The sequence below is a fragment of the Onychostoma macrolepis genome, chromosome 10 (genome assembly GCF_012432095.1).
Source record: "Onychostoma macrolepis isolate SWU-2019 chromosome 10, ASM1243209v1, whole genome shotgun sequence".
Taxonomy (NCBI): domain Eukaryota; kingdom Metazoa; phylum Chordata; class Actinopteri; order Cypriniformes; family Cyprinidae; genus Onychostoma; species Onychostoma macrolepis.
In genome coordinates this window covers 11,925,704-11,946,822 of record NC_081164.1, presented here as the reverse complement: position 1 = coordinate 11,946,822, position 21,119 = coordinate 11,925,704, and the positions used below count along the sequence as shown (strand labels likewise).

General features: G+C 39.0%; 1 protein-coding gene across 6 annotated transcripts in view; it reads right to left on the bottom strand.

Annotated features, from left to right (window-relative positions):
• The window catches only part of tiam1a (TIAM Rac1 associated GEF 1a), a 75,640-nt gene that overhangs the window by 9,295 nt on the left and 45,226 nt on the right, over window positions 1-21,119 (bottom strand). For 3 of the 6 annotated variants that reach the window (XM_058788986.1, XM_058788988.1, XM_058788989.1), the window contains 12 exons: window positions 19,933-20,413; window positions 18,972-19,144; window positions 18,259-18,483; window positions 17,364-17,549; window positions 15,666-15,812; window positions 15,444-15,518; window positions 13,449-13,619; window positions 11,639-11,743; window positions 10,850-10,931; window positions 10,668-10,754; window positions 7,825-8,037; window positions 5,656-5,783 (listed from right to left, as the gene is read on the bottom strand). In XM_058788986.1, the coding sequence (XP_058644969.1) occupies window positions 5,656-5,783; window positions 7,825-8,037; window positions 10,668-10,754; window positions 10,850-10,931; window positions 11,639-11,743; window positions 13,449-13,619; window positions 15,444-15,518; window positions 15,666-15,812; window positions 17,364-17,549; window positions 18,259-18,483; window positions 18,972-19,144; window positions 19,933-20,413 (2,073 nt within the window). Of the gene's footprint in view, window positions 1-5,655; window positions 5,784-7,824; window positions 8,038-8,263; window positions 8,418-10,667; window positions 10,755-10,849; window positions 10,932-11,638; window positions 11,744-13,448; window positions 13,620-15,443; window positions 15,519-15,665; window positions 15,813-17,363; window positions 17,550-18,258; window positions 18,484-18,971; window positions 19,145-19,932; window positions 20,414-21,119 lie in introns of those variants that run through there. The other 3 variants (XM_058788990.1, XM_058788991.1, XM_058788992.1) reach the window with 3 other exon arrangements.

Below are 21,119 nucleotides of genomic sequence, written 5' to 3'. Positions count from 1 at the left end.
CGCTATTATTTTTCTATTCTATCGGTTTTCTTTTTATTTATTATATAAAGAAAAAACTTTGCCACATGTACTGCATTAAGCTAACTGAGACTTGTTATTGTATTTGCATATTGCTTTTTTGTTGATTTTTATTGCTTCCATTGCTCTCTTTTGTAAGTCGCTTTGGATAAAAGCGTCTGCTAAATGACTAAATGTAAATGCAAGTACCTTTATGTTGGTCAACATGGTAAATTCGTGTGACCAACTCGAACCCATTGCGAAAAATAGGTAAACTATTCCCACTCATGTGAAATTCCCATTTGCGTGGATTATTGAAATGACTGAATTTCGTTCATCATCAGAACATAAGTCCGAGAGCTTTCTGACCCTGCATAGACAGCAACGCAACTACCACGTTCTAGGCCCAGAAAGGTATAAAGGACATCGTTAAAAGTATGTGTTACATCAGTGGTTCAACTGTAATGTTATGAAGCTATGATAATTTTTTTTGCGCAACGAAAACAAATTTAATGACTTTATTCAATAATTTCTTCTCTTTCGTGTCAGTCTTCGACACCTGAAAACACCAAAAGTACCTGAGAGTACCACAAAGTGTCAATTTTTTTTTTATGCGCAAAGGAAACAAAAATAATTGTAGCTTCATAATATTACAGTTGAACCACTGATGTCACATGGACCATTTTAATGTCATTACTACCTTTCTGGGCCTTAAATGTGGTAGTTGCGTTGCTGTCTATGCATTAGAAAGCTGTTGGATTTCATTAAAAATATCTGTGTTGCAAAGATGAATGAAGGTCTTACGGGTTTGTAACGACATGAGTAATGACAGAATTTTTGTTACTGGGTGAACTAACCCTTTAATGCACTTACAATGGAATTCTCTGGGTCAAGTGTTCCAGCAAGTTTAATTAGAGAAATGTGGATATAATTCTGCTTAGAATTATTTTTTTCCAGTAACAATGCATGCTATATGGGAGATGGGGACTACTTTTCTGGGTGGATGAATTTCTATTTACACACTACTGGCATAATTCCAATGGGTGGCATCTGCTCTGTGCAAACAGTGTTACTTTATGGATAGTTGCATCACAAAAGTTACATCAAAAACCAAGCGAAAGTAACTAGAAGTAACTTTTTAATTAGTCATAACATGATTCAAAAGGCTAGATATTAAGTTTGCGCAGAGAAGGTTGGTAAAGGACTTCACACCAGTCCCATCCTAACACATGCAATGTATGTGCTACAGTTATGCCATTAAAACACTTTAATCATTTGTGTTACTGCTATTTTTTTTTAACAACAAAGAGACATATGATCGTTTTAAGGGGTAATTGTGGTCATTATACTCAAGTTGTATTTAACCCAGAACATCAGTTGAAATGCTTAAAAACCATTCTGCATAATACTATACATCTACACATAACATATTAATCCACTAAATCTGACAGACACAGAGTGTTATAAAACAGAGCTCATGAACTGTTATGTAATGCTGATTAAGTATATCACACAAACGAAAGAAAACACACTCAAGCTCACCAATTGCAGCATGTCATAGATTGACTCTGAGGAGCGTTTGGAGCTCCTGTGCCTCCACAGCACAGACATTCCGCCCCTCAAAAGTCACAGATGTCACACCAATGCGACCCCGTAACAAAAACCACAGGAAGCGTCTCCACCTCCAGCTTATCTTTATGCACAAAATGTGTCACTACCCGACCGTGAGAGCGAGAACCAAGCTACTCCGACAAGAAACAAATACGCCGAGTATCTTCTTCATTACGAACTCTACATTCCACGATAGCTTCCCTGTCCACACAGCCTCCTCCCTCCTTTCCTAGAATTTCTCCCTATGTTTCTGCTTGTCTGAGCTGGTTTCTAGCTGGATGGAATGGGGCTCTGACAGCTGTGGTGGTACAGTAAACACAGAGAGAGAGGGAGAGAACGAGAGAGAAAATAATAATAATAATCTTGTCGGCAACAGGATGAGGAGAACAGAAGAGGAGGGGGACACTGGGACAGCCACAAGTATCACATTATCCCACAGCTGGGAAAAGCACAGCTCTCAGGTGAAAACATCAACATACCGAGAACAAAGATGACAGGTGTGGCACAGTGTTTGTCTTTGTTATGATGAAAGTGTGGGGAATAATAAACTTAGACAAAGATGGTCTTGTCAGAGCTGCAGTGCAGCCGTTAGCGCACAGGTTTCTGATATGCTCATACAGGTTTGAGCCTGGCTTGCAACATGTCCTAAATTACTCTCCTTTTCTCTTAGTAATTTGATTCAGTTAGTTTCTAAAAGGCAACATTTGTTTACTTATTTTAATTTTGGTTTAAATCTTAGTTTAAATTAGTTTTTCCATTTAATATCGAATTTCTGCTTTATTTTGAAAAAAATTATTTTTAATCATTTTAGTCAGTTTCTATGTTCCACGCCCCTATGAAATGGCTTACATTTATGAAAATGGCTCAATGTTTCAAAACATTGAACTGCAAAAAAAAAATAAAAAATTAAGATTAAATTAAAATAAATACACTTAAAAAAATAAAAACATTAAATGCAGGTTTTGTAAAAATGTCTTCAGGATAAATATCAATCATTAAATAAAAAAAATAAATAAAAAACATTTAAAATGCTAAACTACAATCATACCTTAACCCATTCAGCCAATGTTTTTGGTCCCAATGTTTTTGGTTAGCTAATATCTATCTTTAAGCAAAAACAAAACATTGTCAGGCCCAGTCACACACTTGACAGGAGCCTTTAATGGCTTGTTAACTCATCTTATCAATGCATAGACTCACAGAAGACAGGAAAAAGAATGTTTCCTTCCCTGGAAAGCAATGAAATGCCCTTATCAGGCTCTCAAACTGACTTCACAACTGCATGAATTAAACAGGGCTAAATTTCTTAAAGGAGCTTTCACTTTCAAAATGGTCTTGAATTCCATCCGTGGTTATCTAAACATATTTGCATTTACATTTTAACCTTGAAACTCAGAAGTAAATATTTGACATGCTTAACATGCATGCTACTAAAGCTCATGGGCTCAAATATGAAAGTACAGACCTGCTTACATGGCAGAACATCATTGGTTTGCACAACAAAAAAAAAGTCGAGAGAAACTGGATAAGTGAAGGAGTTTCTCTCAAAACTCACCTTAGACACAAGCTTATCGGCTTTGCAATACCTCGGAGCATTTACGACTGGAAAAACATGCAAATCCATAAATTTCTCGGGAGATTTCATGGGATGCATGTTATAACAAGCATAAAGCTCCACATCATGTACATCCTCAAACCAATCACGATTAAAAGAATTCTGTAGTACAAACCTCCCTCTCCTTTTCCACACACACACACACACACAGTTAAGCCAGGCTGATGTGAAAAGTCAATATTTAGACAGTTAACAGCCCAAATCCATGAACATGCATTCGTCTTTCTCTCCAGAGTGATAACTCGAGGGAAGAACTGCTCGGATGGTTGAACTCGCATTGTAAATAAGTCTGGAGACTGGCAGGGGAACAAGTTTTTGGGTTTAGCAGGATGTTGCACCACCCTCTGTGAGATACATGCAGTCATTATCAAGCTTGGAAAAATAATGAAGTCCTCCTGTCCTTTGTCTTCTAGGTTGTCTGTTTCCTCCGGCAGGTTTCTCCATAATTTATCAGCGTTAAGCGATTCAAATCGATGTGCATAATCAAGCAATTAGAATGCAGAGCTAATTAAAGAAGATGTCCCCCTCTCTCTTTCTCCCTCATCTCAAAGCAAGAAAAGAAAACATAAGTGACGTGAGATAATAATGATAACCAGCCGTGTGATTAATACGGGAAGAGAGAATGAATCTCATAAATTATGCCCAGCTGAATCAGCTCCTCTCTGCCTGTCATTGTGTCAAAAACACATACAAATACACAGAACAATAGACAGTACAGTACAAGAGAAAGCTTATGTATGCTTTAAAGAACTCAAACACCGAATAGAGAGAGAAAGTGTGTTTCTCAGTGTCAAAATGGTTTGACCGTTTCCAAAAAGAGCATATGTATTTGGTGGGTTATGTGACTTCACATGTCAATGTCACTTACCAGCCCAATAATTACATCCTACCAACTGATTCAGCAACATGACACATGGACGGGACAGAGGGGAACGGGACAAGACAAACATGCACGCTCTGACAGAATGTGGTGTTTTGTGGGTGAATTATTAGGGCTAAATGCGTTTCTGCAACAGATGGTGTGCTGGAGAACAGGCCAGAGAGACTGTGGCCGGCTGGCAGTGTCGGTGTGACAGACAAGGGCGCGGAGAGAAAGAGACAGAGAGAAAACATACAAAGACAAACAAAAGAGGACAAAAAAAAGGGAGGCCATCAGATCAGTAAATGGTTCTACAGAGTGCGAACATAGGCTATAGAAGGGAAAAGAAGTCATGAAAGAGACAAATCAATCCTGAGAATGACTTTATAACACTTCCACTGAGGGGGGAAAAAAACACTGTAGTGTGGAGTGGAAGTTGCATAGTGTGTGTTTTTAGTGCGACATTGAAAACCTGGGATTCAAAATACAATTTAAACCTGGAAATAGTTTGAAGATTTTGGAAAAAAGCAAAGAAATCTGATTTAAAATGGTGCAAAAATAGGAAATCTTCAACATTATGAATTATTCCTAGATCACTTATCAAGAAAATTTGTGAAATTGAGCAAATGACTTTGTTCAAACAGTCAGATGCTCGTTTACTGAAGTACAAGATGCTCTTCGGGTCATTTTCAAAACTTGGAGTTCATGCAGTTCAAGCGCTGCTGACATTAAAGCAAATATTTCAGTTCTTTTCACTCAATTTGTTCTCCTGATTAAATATTAAACTAAAAAGTTACCCCAAAAAAACTACAAAAAGCTTTTCTAATGTAAAAGTGGGTGCAGCCATTTGTAACTTGAATGTGCAAGGCATTTTAACTGTACAAAAGCAGTAAGTTATGCTGCTTGATATTGATGAATTGGTATCATATAAATCTTTGTTTTTTATTGCAGTTATAAATAGTAGCTCAAATAGTTTACGGCACTTTGTGATTGTCCTAGTCATTTATCAATTGCAGCAATGAAACAATTCTCAAGCATGCACAGAAAATAGCTCACTTCCATGTTGTGAAATAAGGTGGTTAGGAACACATTCACTAGTGGTCCGAGACATTTGGATCCTTGGCACAGTGTGTGTTGACAGGTTTCTTCCTTCCTTGTGTAAACGGTTACACATTCATCACTGATCTTGACCTTCATTAAGCAGACTATGTCATCACTTCCACCCTGTGTGATAGTATGAGTGTGTGTACGTGTGAAGAACCGCAAGGCAAGACAACCTGTCTTCCCATCTGCTGCCATCTCTGAACAGCCTAAAAATCAAAGGTCACTTCGATCACATGACACAAAGCTCTTAACCAGCCATCTGATTTCAGTCAGCCTCTGACCCCACAAGACACCCTTCATATCAGAAAATAAAGAGTCTAGATTTACCCACCCCAAACAAAAGTCCAGGCCACAAAACGTAAAAACACCACTAAAAAGGCCCAGCTACAAAATAAACTAGGATGTCAAGCCAGACAGACTGTTCAAGCAGAGATTTTTTGATGAATCTTCATAGCAGGTGGTCTCTAACCTTGTGTGCTGAGTCTGTTTCATCCTCCAGGCTGTCAGCGGGGCTGTCAGCCATTAGGTTTACCCTGTCGTCGCCTGTGTCATCAGGGCTGTGCAGCACCAGGCCAAGACCTTCATCCAGGATGTCCTCTAGAGGGAGCAATGGAGACAGACAGGGACGGGATGAGCTACAGGACTGTACAAGACACGAGGTGTCACAGGGCAAGTACTGATAGCTGATAGCTCACAGACACTAAAATACTTATATATATATATATATATATATATATATATGTAACATTTTAATTTATTCAGCAAGGGTGCATTCAATTGATCAAAACTGACAGTAAAACGTTTATAATATTACAAATGACAAGTGATTTCCACAAATATTAAGCAGCACAACTGTTTTCAAGACTAATAATAAGAGAGTTTTGAGCATTAAATCAGCATATTAGAATGATTTCTGAAGGATCATGTGACACTGGAGTAAAGTTATCATCATTTATAATCAACTAAAACCATAATTTTCATTACTTAAAATAAAATAACTAAAGCTACATGAAATAAAACTTCATAATTATAAAGACATTAATAATATAAAATGACAAAACCACACAAGCAATTTAATAAAACGTTAAGATGAAAATGAACAGAATATTTAAAAATTGTATTAAAAATATTAACTAAACTACAATAACAAAAACACTGCACTGAAGGCTGGATTAATGGCTCTGAAAAATTCAGCTTTGCCACCACAGGAATAAATTTCATATATATACACATATATAAGTGGTGGGCCGTTATCGGCGTTAACGTGCTGCGTTAACGTGAGACTCTTATCGGGCGATAAAAAAAATATCGCCGTTAATCTATTCTCAAAGTTGGGTTGGGAGCTGGGTCTATACTACGCAAGCTATGATGACTTTCACCTTGATATTTTAGCGGATGTATACCTAGCCGAATAGCACTGTAGGGGCGAGAACGAGTCTTGAACCTGTGTGTATGCGTGCTAACATGGATGCAGCTATGAAGCCGCGGGTTTGCTTCAGGAAAATTGATTTTAAGAAGCTTCCCAATGGAAATCGGCAAGTCATTTCTGTCTCTACCTTACATGGTCGCGCTCTCTGTATCGCGCGCACAGCGGAGTTCCGCCCCGGTTCGCACACACACACACACACACAAACGTAAGCGCACACACAAGTGAGCACACTCCCACTCCTATTTGTAAATATTAAGCCGCAAAACGTCTATTTAAATATGACTTCTGTGTGTCTCTGTGTTAATGTATGGCGCAGACGCGGGTTTGTTCACTACTCATACAGAAGACCGCGTGACGCTTGCGGCGATATTAACGACTGTCGTCTCACTAAATGAGGACATAAATACATGAACATCTCCAGAACTGCTCTGAGAGTCACTTCATGAGCATTCGAGCGTTTCATTTGAGAAAAACTATCCTCACGGCAACCCGTCAAAATAAAAGTTCGGTTTCACTTGAAGACATTGGGCAGAACGTAATAGGCTACTACTACTAAAACTATTAAAACCTTATCTTTAAGGAATAATCATACAATGTCTTCAATGTTATTATCAATATTAAATTCTTGATGACTGCTAGTTGTTTACTACTAGTAGTGAACTTATTCTGATCTACTTGGCAGAATTCAAATGAGCCATTTTAATCTAGATTAATTCCAAGATTACAGTGAGATTAATCTAGATTAAAAAATTAATCTATGCCCACCACTTTTATATATATATATATATATATATATATATATATATATATATATATATATATATATATATATATATATATATATATATATATATATATATATATATATATATATATATATATATATATAAACAGAAAACAGCTATTTTAAATTCTAATATTTCAAAATGCTGTTTTTACTGCATTTTTAATAATAAATGCAGCCTTGATGAGCATAAGAGACTTATTTCAAAAATATCTTTCTCACCTCAAACTTTTGAACTGTAGTTTATCTCTAGTATTACTGTATGTTGGTTCTAGTAATGATTTCTGAATCTCGAACTTTGAAACAAAATGATTTAAAAAGGTGGAGCAATCTTTCTTCTACTAGCAGTGCCAAATAAAACTGATAATGACAATAAAATAAGCAAATATATGAGGGGAAAAAAAGACTGCAGTGATAAAGTTTACCCTGACTTTGGGAGAAGATGTCAGTGCAGAGGTCCTGTGCCCCGTCCGATCGGCGGGGAGGCATCTGGCACAGCTGGTGCGGATCGGTAGCGGGCAGCATGCTGACAGTCAGGGTGAGAGAGGGCAAAGAAAACGCAGCCTGCATGTCAGCCAGCTCCAACACACTCGCCGTCTTACTGTTCAGTTTCAGAATCTCATCACCTGCTCGCAGACCTGAACACAATGATAAACAAAAGCTCAAATCAAGTTTGTAACCCCAAAATGTAATTACATCACTCAAACATACAGTCAACAGATAAAAGTTCATAAGTTTCTCTTAAAACATTTAAAGATCTTGTTTTCTTGCCGAACTACAACACTTTATGCTGTCAGAGGTTAATTATTAATGCATAAAGTTAATTATTTATACAACCACATTAAGAAATGATTATTTCCTTACTATTCAAATGCTTTAAAGTAGATTTGTTGTACATACAGGATGAGAACAAAGAAAGAAGCTCATCTGCTCCTCCCCCAACCACCTGACTCCCTCTCTCTAAATTATCAATTACCAACACATCAGCTGCTCAATTAGCCTCCAATAGCTCAGTTAACGCTCATTAGGTGGGACTGCCAGTTTAATTGATTATTGATGCCCGTGTTCCTGCAGGAACTGAATTTTTCCCTCTGTTCCTGAGCTTTTATGAATGCTGTATAGGTTTACACACATGCATGCACACACTGCCTGAAGTGTGACCCAGTTTTACATGAAGCGAAATGTCAGCTGTAATAAAGCTCTTTTATTGGATGGCTCGGCTCTGCCTGTGGCAATAAAGTGATGATGAATGTTGGGGTGATGTCATCAACAAGCGCCCCCAGTGCTGTGCGTCCAAACTGTCCTGAATTTGAGTATTACCTCCAGCAAATTTTGTCTGCGTGCATTTCACACACACTCGCTTCATTCAGTTTGGACAGCACATGGTCTTAATGAGCCAATGCTTTGTTGGGGCATATTCTTCTCCGCCCCAAAAATTGCTTCTCGAACTGTCCACTTGGATTTGTATCCATCTGCCTTACTATTCATCCAGACAAGCCTTTTCCTGTACACTTCCACTTTTGTAAGGCCTTCTGGGTAGAATTTGACGAAATTGAAACAAAACCCAGCTAAAAATATCTTGAACCAGTTTGCTTAAACCATCTAAAACCTGTGTTAGTCTGATTTAAATGTGTTTTTGCAGCAGGAAATCCATGCAGATTGTGTACATTACATTCAGATTAATACTTTGGGGTTTAGCACAAATCCCTGACCCTTATTATGAGCAATAATAATAGCGATGCTTATCTTAGTGAATGCCGCTAATTAAAATACTCTGACACTCAATAACTGGACTTACTAGAACAGAGAGTATCTGAAACCGTTCTGAAGGCTGCTCTTAATGAATGCACTCGCTTGGCACAGATATCACTGGCAGCGCGTAATGGTTTTAATTTGCTCCTCTTGGTAATCCTGTGCTCATGTGAAGGCTTTTTAAATGATTTTCCTCCAGTCCGGTGGAGATTTGGGTCAGTCCTCGCAGTTCAGACTACTGCATATTCCCCTGCTAATTTCTCAGTGGTTTTATAGACTACTACAGGTGAGGCATAAGGTTGTGATTTGGACCTGGAAGAGCTGTCAAAGGAAGGCAGTAAAGTAAAGTAAAGTAATCTAGGAACTTTTTTGTGAGGCATTTACACAATCTTGTTTTCAACTAAAAATGGTTTTTAAAAGTTATGCGTTACATGACGACACTGGCGTTCATTTACATGAGGTTGGTGGGATGGGGGGGGGGGATATAGGGGGGTTAAAGTAGCCCCCAAAGTAGCACAATGACCATATTCTGTATCAAAATTCAAAATGTCAGACTGATCACAGCAAAATGGCTTCCTGCAGTGGCCATCCTTCACAAAACTTAACATCTACCACAGTTTTATCATAGGTAGCATGCAAAATGTTTCAATACATGCATTTCAGTCAAATGTAATTTATGCAATATTTCAAACCTTCAAACCCACGAGAGAAAATCAACCCGCCGCAACAGTTTAAAATCAGCCCAATTCTGCATCCAACACGAGCTGCATCCAAAGCGATTTAAATAGCCTACTCCGCATATTGATAGCAGCTCCCTAATGCGTGAAAATTATATTGAACATCAAAATGTGTAGTAATGGTCAGAAATTGGAAAAGCAAGAGAAAGCAAAAGCCGAATCCCGAACATTTTGGGCGATTTAGAAATACCGGACAGACACAATTTTTTAGATTCAAAAAGTGGACATGTCCGGGGAAAAGAGGAAGTATGGTCACCCATTATGATCACTTTATAAATATTATGGTGGCCCAGTAGTGCACGACACAACGAAATCACCACGACACAATGCATAGGACTAATTTCGTTGTGTTGTGCCAATTTCGCTGTGTTGCAGCTCGGTTCCATTGTGTTATGCTAATTTTGCTGTATTGTGACTTGTTTCCGTTGTGTTGTGGCTTGTTTCTGTTGTGTAGTGTTAATTTCATTGTGTTGAGGCTTGTTTCCTTTGTGTTGTGCTAATTTCATTCTGTTGCGAGTTTGTTTTCATTGTGTTGCGCTGATTTCATAGTGTTGCGGCTTTTGTTGTGTTGTGGAGATTTTGTTGTGTTGTGCACTACTGGGCCAACATATTTATATTTGTGCGTGTGTGCGCGTGTGTACATAAGAATTTTTCTAAAGTAGCTTGACTAGAAATTGTGTGGCTTTAAATTACGACAAGCTACAGTTTCAAAGTATCTTCCCCAACACTGTAACTGAACTGTAACGAAGAACTGCTATGTGCTGAGTTCCATAACACACCTTTGGCAAATGCCAGACCTCCTGCTTTCACATCAGTGATATGAAGCTGCTGGCCTCCATCCTCCTCTACTACTGCCACTGAAAATCCTGGAGAAGTGAAAAAGAGATATAAATAACTGAAAATGAACGAAAAGGAACAAAGAAGAGGAATAAATCAGATATAAACTGAACAGCATTGTTACCATAGCCTATGGCACAGGACTCATCTCTATCAAACTGGATGACTTTGGTTGTCTTGGCACAAATTTCAATTTCTTTGTAGAGCTGAACAAAGGAAGAGAGAGAGGGGCTCATATTGATTGCACTCTATGGATGTACAGTTCATTTACAGTATGACTTCAGAAAGAGCTCACATACATCATGGAAAATGTCTTAGTCTGCTGAAATTTATGGCGTTGATATACACGCTAAATAAAAATCAGCTCATTCTCAAGAGAGCCTGAGACAAAACTGGGGCTTTGATCATTTCAGGGAGAGTAAAAGTTAGAGAAAGTCAAGTCTCTACAGAGAGAAAGAGAAAAGATGAGAAGAGACATGGAAAACACAAAGACTCTCTGTCATCTTAGAAGAACGACCATGAAAAAAAACAGCAAAGTAAATTAGCTTTTGAGGTTGCACAGTCATTGCAGAGGTGGTTTTCCCCAGACTCCACAAATACACACACACACACACACACACACACACACACAGCTAAGGGGATAGAAGAACTATTCAGAGTGCATTATGCAGTACATGCATCTTCTACATAATTCATAACATACGCAGCAGCCTCTCCTCAACACGGTCTGAGAGTTTAGACTCGCTTTAACCTACATCGCAGTCAGAACTCAAAACTTTTGTACTATCTGCGGCGCATTGCAGAGTCCGTCACAATCTAATAAATTCACCCCACGCTGTGTCTGTGACCGCTAAGTGCTCTTAGCTGTCCAGGACACGTGTGGCCACTGACAGGCCTTTTTTGTTGGACTTACCAGGTCACAGAGGTCCTCCTCAGGCTTGGGGACATACAATTGCACTTGATTGTCGACGAGGAACTTCAGCCGTATATAGTGCTTGGAAAGTTCCAGTTTGTAAGCCTGTATATTAAAAAACGGAAAATGTATATAATTGCTCAGGATTATTATAGTTAACTAAAACTTAAAAATATTTTAGTTACTTGAAATAAAATAAACATTAACAAATAAGATATAATATTAATAAAATGATGAATTGATAAGATGTTTTCTCTGCTAAAAGATATGAAATATATTATACACAGAAAAATACAGAAATTATATTATATTTAGTACTAAACAAATATATACTCTGTATATATTTTTGAATGGCTGACTGTACATACAACTTACAAGAGGGTTACTTACTAAATAAGTCATAAAAAAATAATCATAAAATATTGGTTTGAAGTGAAATTGTGTTTTGTGAGAAGAAACAGACCATGAGTTGATACAAGACATGAAGCTAGTGCACTTATGTAAGAAATTGTCATATACTGTATACAGTACAATTTAGTCCTTATTATACAAATATATTTGACAAAGGAATGCTGCAGCTGACCAACCAGAATGAAGTATTCCAGAGAGCTGCATAAAAAGAAGATTAACAAATAAGGACGTCTAAATAAACTAGAAACTATTTACATTCAGCAATAAACCTCAGCATTTAATTGTTGAAGTTACTTACAACCGTCTTAAAATGCTAAGAAAATGTGTCCATGACAAAGGACGTTAACTTTATGTTTGCCAGTGTGAATTGGTTCATATTTTATTTCAGGACTTGACAGAAACCCATTTCTCGGATTTAGTGCGGCCACTTTGCAGGACAATTTATTGCAGGATGATTTATTTATAATTTTTTATGTTTCATTCTATGTTGTTACAGACTATCTAAAAAGATGCATGTAGATGACTCATAAATTTAAACAGCAGACAGAGTAATTGCTGTGTGATTGCTCCACTGGCATTCAAGTGTGAACGGGATGTGATGTATATGTTCTCTACACAAATGCTTGAGGACAAATTTACGAGAACTGTGGATAAGAGTATTCTAGAACACTCTGCAATGATAGCAGCTGAGAACGGACAAGGAAAGAGGCAGAGAGCTACTACAGCAGAATGATAACAGGAAGATAACCGCAAGAAGAAATAATCCACTGACACTTTAGCTGTTTGCCTTGGGAACTAGTAAGTTCTAGCACTTTCTCAATAACTCCAACCTTAAAAGGATGGGAGGGCGAGTTTCGTGTTTTCAGGAAATTAGTTACATGAGATGTTAGCCGTGGACAAATCATAAGATTACTCTTCTTTTATGATACTGAAGTGTGTTTTAGGTGTTAAATTTCCTGTTCATTGTTGCTAGTGGGCTGCAAGATGATGGCATGGTGAAACTGGGATCTTGTTTGCTCAAGAAACACATGGCACAGCTGACGTATCTGTGGCTAATGTACCGCCTCAGAACAAAAGATGACACATGCAAGGCGACAAACAACCACCAGTCAATAGGTTTCAGATGACCATTATATCAGGGTTCAAAAACAAATGTGAACTACTTTTTCTGTATTGATATATATTTCTGTGATGAAACTTTTCAGAGGGAAAGTTCAAGTGGGTCTGGCCATATTATGCTAATATTATCACAACAATGAAGTTTGATATGACATTAAATGGACAATATGAGGAACAAACAGGACACTGAATCTAGTTACCTGAACTTCAGTTTGACTGGATTTAAACAGTCACAATGAAATGTATTTGATTTGAAAAGTTGTGTATACATGACATTTACCCTGCACAGTGCCTCCAGGGCCTCCATGGCCGTCTCCCCCGGCTGTATGATAGCCAACACAGGCCGATCATCAGGTAAAGAGACCCAGGATGGTGTGAGATAGTCAGGTACCCAAACTTCACTGTCCGTCTTGTGTTGGGCGAGACTGTTCACCAAACCCTCTTGGTCCTTCTGTTAAAAGAAGTAAAGAAACTATTTAGGAATGTGCTTAATGTCCGCATGACATGCATCGCAATGCATTTAACTTACTGTACATAATGTGATGCATTTCTGAGCAAAAGTATTTTGTGATGTACTGATATGCAAATCTATAGTTTTAAATAAGTATAAAAACCCATGTTAGATATCAGTATGTATTTTTATATATACTGTATATTATATTACTAATATATATATATATATATATATATATATATATAAATAAATATAATATTTAATGGCCTTTTATGTATCAGACTGATACTGATATGACTGCTGATATATCGCACATACCTAAAAATGTAGGATGGATGATTTCAACTTAAGTATTTTAATACTTATATTTTACTATGAAGATGAAATACTCCAAGGCACTCGTGTAGTAAAAATAAAAAGCTTTTACTTAACTGGGCTAAATCATATAGAAAAGTTAAGTGTAGATCTACGCATTTTGGCTTCACAGCGTTCTTCTTATATTTTACTATTTTATGGCCTTTTTTTACCTATTGGACCAACACCAAAATGACTGCTGATATATTACGTAACCCTAAAAATGTAGGATGTTGAATTCATTCACCTTTATGCATTTATTTTTATTTTACAATTGTATTTTACTTTACAGGTTGTAGGATTGAACTTGATTTCAACCACCTGGAATGGTATTTAAAATTTTTATACTAATATTTTACAATTTTATGGCCTATTTTACTCTGATATGAGATAATAACATGACTGCTGATATATTGTGCAATCTTAAAAATACAGAAAGGAACTTGATTTCATCCATCAGAAATTTCTAACAAAAAGCCAAATAGCCAGGAAAATCAAAGAAGACTCTACTAATGAAGCATGCACAATTAAACCAGGAATGTGCATCAAGAAAGTAAATTGGGTCAATTTCATGTTGCCTAAACCTAAAATGTGTGAGAAAAGTGAATACCACAAGAAGATATCAGACAAACCACTGAATGCAGATTTACAAAGGTGTTAGTTTTCCAGTTATATTTGCGCAAATCGGCCTTATCACACTTAAGCAGAGCTGTCTGGATCGATGCAGCAGACAGTGTGATGATATCTAATCTGTAACTAATTAACTTGGCATCCAAGCACAGAAATGTGCAAGCCCCACACAATACTCAACGCCTCTGTCTGACAACGGCGCTGTTAGACGTCTGGCGGGTGATCGATGAGCTGGCGTGTACCGGCTGGGATGTTCATTGTGGGACTTTCGAGGGCTCTTGGGTCTGTCAGCAGGTCTGGCCTGCTGTCAGTGACGGCATGCTGCCTGGCTCAGATAGCTTATCCCACACTATCGGGTGACAGCCTAGCACCCTCCCCTTCCCCTCAACAATCTGCCCGCAGAGTAGCTGCGATGGTGGTCCCCCATCATGGAGAGACAGCAAGCCCACACATGGTGAAGGAGAGCGGGAAATGGGTCAGAGGGACTTAAACACACTCACATACTGGCAAACACATGCAGACAATACATTAAACACTCCAACATTCTGTCACTCACACACGCATACACTCCCCTCCCAAAACACCCGCCATCTGCCTCCTCTCCTGGCTGTTAATGGACGCGCTGGGTGGGAGAGGAGCCCGGGCCTCCCGCCGCTTCTCCCCGAGGCCCTACAGCCCAGCTTGGGTGTCTTAACTCTCTCTAGCTCTTTCCAGCTCCCTTTGGGAGCTGCATACAGCCCTAACATCTCAGTTCTTATGCGATCTGCCTCTGAAAGCACTCTTTTTGACAGTTTTAATTATGCAAAGCATGCTGGGAAGTGTTAGTGTCCTCCTCACCAGCATCTCCTTTCCAGTGTCCTCAAACATGTGCTCGAGATTCCTCTTAACCGACTCTCCACCATCTACGAACACCTGAGGTTAAGACAAAACCTTCAGTTGGAACCCACCCAGCACTTACAGCACATAAAAAATAACTATGAAATTTTATGAAATTTTATGAAAAATAAACAGTGATTTGTTCTATTAAACACATGTATGTAATATCTAGCAGATGTGAACCTGGTTGATGCTGGGTCTGCCTTTGGTTTTCTTTTTTGAGGTAGTGTCCAAACCCCACAGAGAGGAGAACCGGCTCTTTCGTTTACTGGAGGAACGAGACAGGGCCTGGGTACGTCTCCGAATTCCCCCATCTGTCCTCGCTGCCACCTGTCCAACACAAAGCCGAATACAGAAAGTCAATAAACATCTAAGAGAGTTTCAAGCACATGTGATGATAATTTTAAACCATTTAGCATTTCTCACTATGGAGGAAATCTTTAAAGGGATAGTTCACCCAAAAAATGAAAATGGGAAAAGTGCAGCATGAACATTGTTCAAAACATCTCCTTTTGGATTTGTCTGGCTTTGGAGCAACATGAGAGTGAGTAAATGACAATAATTGTCATTTTTGAATGAACAGTCTTTTTAAATATTTCACCAATCCTATGATTGTACAGTAAACAGTAGTATTAAACATTTAAGTGACACAAAATTTAAATATATAACTCCTAAGGGCCATTCACACTAAGGATAGCTATGAAGCTTTAAGAATAAGAACAATTATATGAGAATATATCCACAACTATAATGATAACAACAGAAGAACAACAGCATTGGAATCGCTCTCAGAATGTTTTTTTTCCCCCCATCAATGTTTTTTCATAACTGCAACTCCCACTGGTGTGGACGCTAATATAATTATAGTTATTGTTCTTGATGTGAACAGGCCTTTATTCTGCCTAGAGGTTTTAGCCTTCATTGATTACAAATGGCCTCAGTGACACTGTGAGAAAAGATCAAGAGAAAGAGAGGGGGAAAAACATCCCTTTGCCTTTAGGTTTCAAATAAAGATCAGTGATGGGAAAAATTCTGACACCATGACTCATTTCAGAAGCAGTACACATCAACTGCTATGGTGTGAAGATGTTCTGTTCACACACCCCTACATGAAGCCACACTCACATTTCTGTGATAAATGTTAGTGCTGCAGAATTCATAAAGGATTTCCTCAGTAATCAGACCATATGAAGGAGTTTCCATAGACATAAAACCTTAGCAGTTTAGGGGACATCTGCGGTAAGACAAAACTCTTTGTTTTATATTTTAGAAGACAGAAGAAATGAGAAAATAACATTTATAAAAGACATTTAAGGTTTAAGGTAGTGATTAGTGACGATGCTTTTAAAAACACAAACTAAGTGGCAAAATAGCTAAAAGGAAGTTTCACAAAGACAGTTATTGATCTACTGCTTGAGCGCCATTGACAAAAAACACTCCCATTTTTATTACGCAAAACGTCATTGATTTTCCGTCAATCTTGGTTTGGTTTTCGGAACTCAACGAGTTACGCAATTATATGGGAGTTGTATTTCCACGCCTCACTGTGACTCTTCTGAGGCGACAGTTGCGGTCCTCCGGCTGCATATTACGCCATTCTGTACGTTTTCTGCTGAACCACAGGAATGACAAAAACACGATGGTGACAGCATGTTTTGTTATGCAGTTTCTGTTAGGACTCAGGCCAAGAACAGGCTGGCAGGCAGCTCAGAGCTCACCCAGTTCTTGTGGAGTGGATTAAAATGAAGTAGATATTAACTAAACATGCTTCAGAGTGTGAATGAAAGGAGTAAGTGTGCGAAACAGAGAAATAGGGAATAATGCAATGATATTGAGTGTTTTGAGAGCGTGGAGGTTTGTATGCATGTGTGTATTTCATACCAGGGCATGGAAGGACGATACTGAAAAAATGCCAAGACGACCCATGGACAGTTTGGTGGGACGGGAAGCAACGGCGAGTAGGCGTTTTGGATTTGGAAGCTCGCCGCCCTGCAGGCTGGACAGGTAACAGCGATACCGGAACAAGTCCATATGAAACTGCTCCAAATTCTGCTCCCAGAGGAATATCTGAACAAAAGGAAAGAAAGATTTCAGTTCTTCTGCTTTGTCAGTATTTTAACACTTATTGTTTTCTGTGTTCGCACACTGATGAGGACCCTTAAGCTGCTGACTATTAGAGTGTGGGCAGTGTTTTTAAAACGGTTTTGTTTACTGGAGGAGGACGCTGGGATAAATCATTAGTCAGCAGGCCTCCTCCAAGCCAGCATGACCTGAGTCTATTCAGAGACCATGGAGGAGTAAGCCCACCTCCGCACAAACAGACGAGTACATCACATACACAATAAGTGAACAGACACATATTTACACTCAACTTTTATGTAATATCAATCAAATCACATGTCAGTTAGAGATTAAACTGACACAGCAAAAATATACAGTAGCATAAGACATGTCAGAAACACCAAATCTGTGAGTCAATTAACGTGTCCTAGTAAACAAATTAAACAATTATTGAATGATAATTTCATCAGGGTGTGTTTATAGGTGAAGTTTAATAAACTGAAAGTCCTAAGGCAAAGCTTGCTTAATTAATTTATTTTTTATTAATTGACTTAACCAATGGCATGATTTTGGGTGGAAATATCTGTTTGTCCAACCAGTGGCAAACAAGTCTCACCAGTACCTAAACATAATTCTAGACTCCACTGACTCTCCAATAATGAGAACAATTTAAAATCGTCAGAAATTCAGAAATGCATATGCGGCATGTCTATACCTGCTCTAGGATAGTCTTCCTCTTCTTCCCATCAGTGACGGAAGAGAGCTGCATTTCGCCCATCTTCTTCATCTTCTCATCCATGTCAATCTTTTGTTCAAGCTTCTTGATCTCAGAGCGCAGCAATCGTACAGTGTCCTCGCGGTGGTGCTGACGGGCGACAGCTGCGGCACAGGCTGAGTGGATGGCGGTTATCCAGTTTTCCAGCTCTGTTTGACCTGATGTCTAAAAAGAAGTGAATCAGAATATTATTTCTTATCACTATAGAATGCCCAATGGCATTTTGTCCACAATGGGCAAAACCTTAAGGCACAGTATCTAAAAATTGGCACTCCATATAAGGTTAAACATCACTATTAATATAATACAATTTAATCGACATAGCAACACCGAGATTCTTTCAGCACCAAATGACAATCACGTAGATTTGACTGTCGGGCCTGACGCGTTAACCTTTAAGAATGTCACCTGGTAAGCAGGATGTTGTCAGCCGTCACAGAATAAAATGTCACTGAGAAATTCAGAAACACTGTTCAGCAGTTTTGAATGATACAGTGGACCACGAGCATCGGTGTGGGATAATTCTATCAACTGTCAAATGTATGGACAAAAAACATCACCAATGGCTTCAAATGCTACCCTGAAGAATTCAAGTTCATAGGAGTAACTGCAATCACTTTAATATTAATCTTTCGAGAACCAGACTGTCTTACCTGGAAGAGGAAGGCATCTCCCAGTGCATTGCTCAGACAAAACACAAAGTCTTTCTTGGGATGTTCTGGGACAGCCTGAACAATGCTGTTCTCCACCCAGACTGCATGTTTGTGGATGCTGTTGTGGTCGATCCCTGAACGTCCGTCCGTTTCGTAAAAAAACAGAGTACATCCTGGGAGGATAAAGTGAGAAGGAAGATCAGAAAATATGGAACTGTAAATGTAAAAAAAAAGTTTCAGTGGATTTGATTAATCTACACCAGGGATGCCCAACCCTGTTCCTGGAGATCTACCTTCCTGCAGAGTTCAGCTCCAACCCTGATCAAACACAAATGAACCAACTAATTAGGATCTGAAGGAGCAGTTGATAATTACAGACAGGTGTTTGATCAGGGTTGAAACTGAACTCTGCAGGAAGGTAGATCTCCAGGAACAGGGTTGGGCACCCCTGATCTACACCAATAAATATATGAAAGTGCGATGACAAAGTTTTGATAACAAATGATGACCTGTAATGTCTTAGATGTTATTTTGTGTTCTTTTTACATTAACAATTGCTGCAGGAAATGGCCCAGAGCATGAAATTAGGTTGGGATTGAATAGTCATGGCAAGGTTACAAACATCAAACCACCTGAATCAAAAGCTCAGAATTTGAAAATGAACGTATTAGGGTTTAGTGTGATTACCCTGATGTGAAATAGCAGGTGCATGATATTTTGTAACTGGTGCGGGGTCAAGGAGTCGCAAAATGTAAAATGCATCGCATTGTGGGACGGAATACCCAGTGAAGTGTGCTTCGCTGTTTACCCATTTGATCAAATGTAAGAGGCCATCCAGGTAAACGATGCACATCATACTCATTATATCCACCTTTTTTCTGAATAACAGGCAAGACTTTAAGGATAGAGCAGAAATAGTAAGAGTAGCAATATGCTATTCCAAACATGGCTTCAGTCTCACCTTTGAGTGACACCCAGTACTGTTTCCATTTCCTTTTTGCTGCTGGCTCCACCCTCTTATTCTTTTTGTGCACCAGGAAGTTCTTCACAGCCAGCAGGCCGGCCTTCCGCACAGTGCCCTGCACCGTGCTAAGCAGAATGTCTGAGGGGTAAATGGAGCTTAGCGTTCCACTGCTCCTCTCATCGCTAGCAGCCGAACCGGCCTCTTCGAGGCAATCCCACGTCTGTCGTGAGTTCAAGTCCAGCTCCTGACGGAAGTTCTCGTATACGCCTTGATCTCCACCCGGTTGACGTTCGCGGTCTCCTCCACCTCCGCTGCTACTGCCACTGTCGCTTCCCGCGAAGATGCTTCCGCTAGCAGTAGAGTAGACGGAGAAGGATGCAGACATGGCCTTGCAACGGCGTGAGGAATGCTCGACTTCAGCTGCGCCACCGTCAATACCACTGTCTCCATACTCGCTGCCCTCACCGGCCGTGATATCCTTCACGCAAACAGAATAGGTTAGTGGAGACAAAAGATGTCACTCCCTCTACAGTTACAGCTACATCCTCCAAACAAGAATTCCTACTCAGAATCTCACCCCAAACAATAGCTTGACATTTCATAAAAATTGTAATGGAAACTAACTTCCATTGAGCTGCAAAATGGCTCTTCTTTCTTTCCCCTTTTGACAGATACAAAGAAAGAGACTAATCTGTACTTGTTCTCAACTTGTTTACCTGTGCATGAAAGAGGAACAGAAAGAGGAAGACAAGAAAGTGCTGCTTCCCTTTGCCAACACAGAAACACTGAAGTTCCTCGCAGGTAGATCATGGGAAATATCATGTTTCAAAAACACTTAGAGCTCTGAGCAAGTGTCCAAAGTAGCTGTCAAAGGCATGAACATGACTCAGGGAATGATTGACGCGTCCCCTGAGACCTTTCAAAGTCGGAAGCTCTGACAACCACAGACAGTTCAGATCACATCAAATATGCACAAGCACAAAAGTTAAAAGCTATCTGAATTTGGTTTTAAAGACCCTAGAGGGGTTTATCTTTCACATTTTATTAGAGGTAAAAGTGGAGGAGATCTGAAATTAAGAGTTTCCTTACAGACTCCCATAAGGTAATTGCTCTTTATCCATATCTTGGGTACTTTAAACTACCAACTAGGTTCTACAATAAATGGATGATGGTAGAGAAGTTGA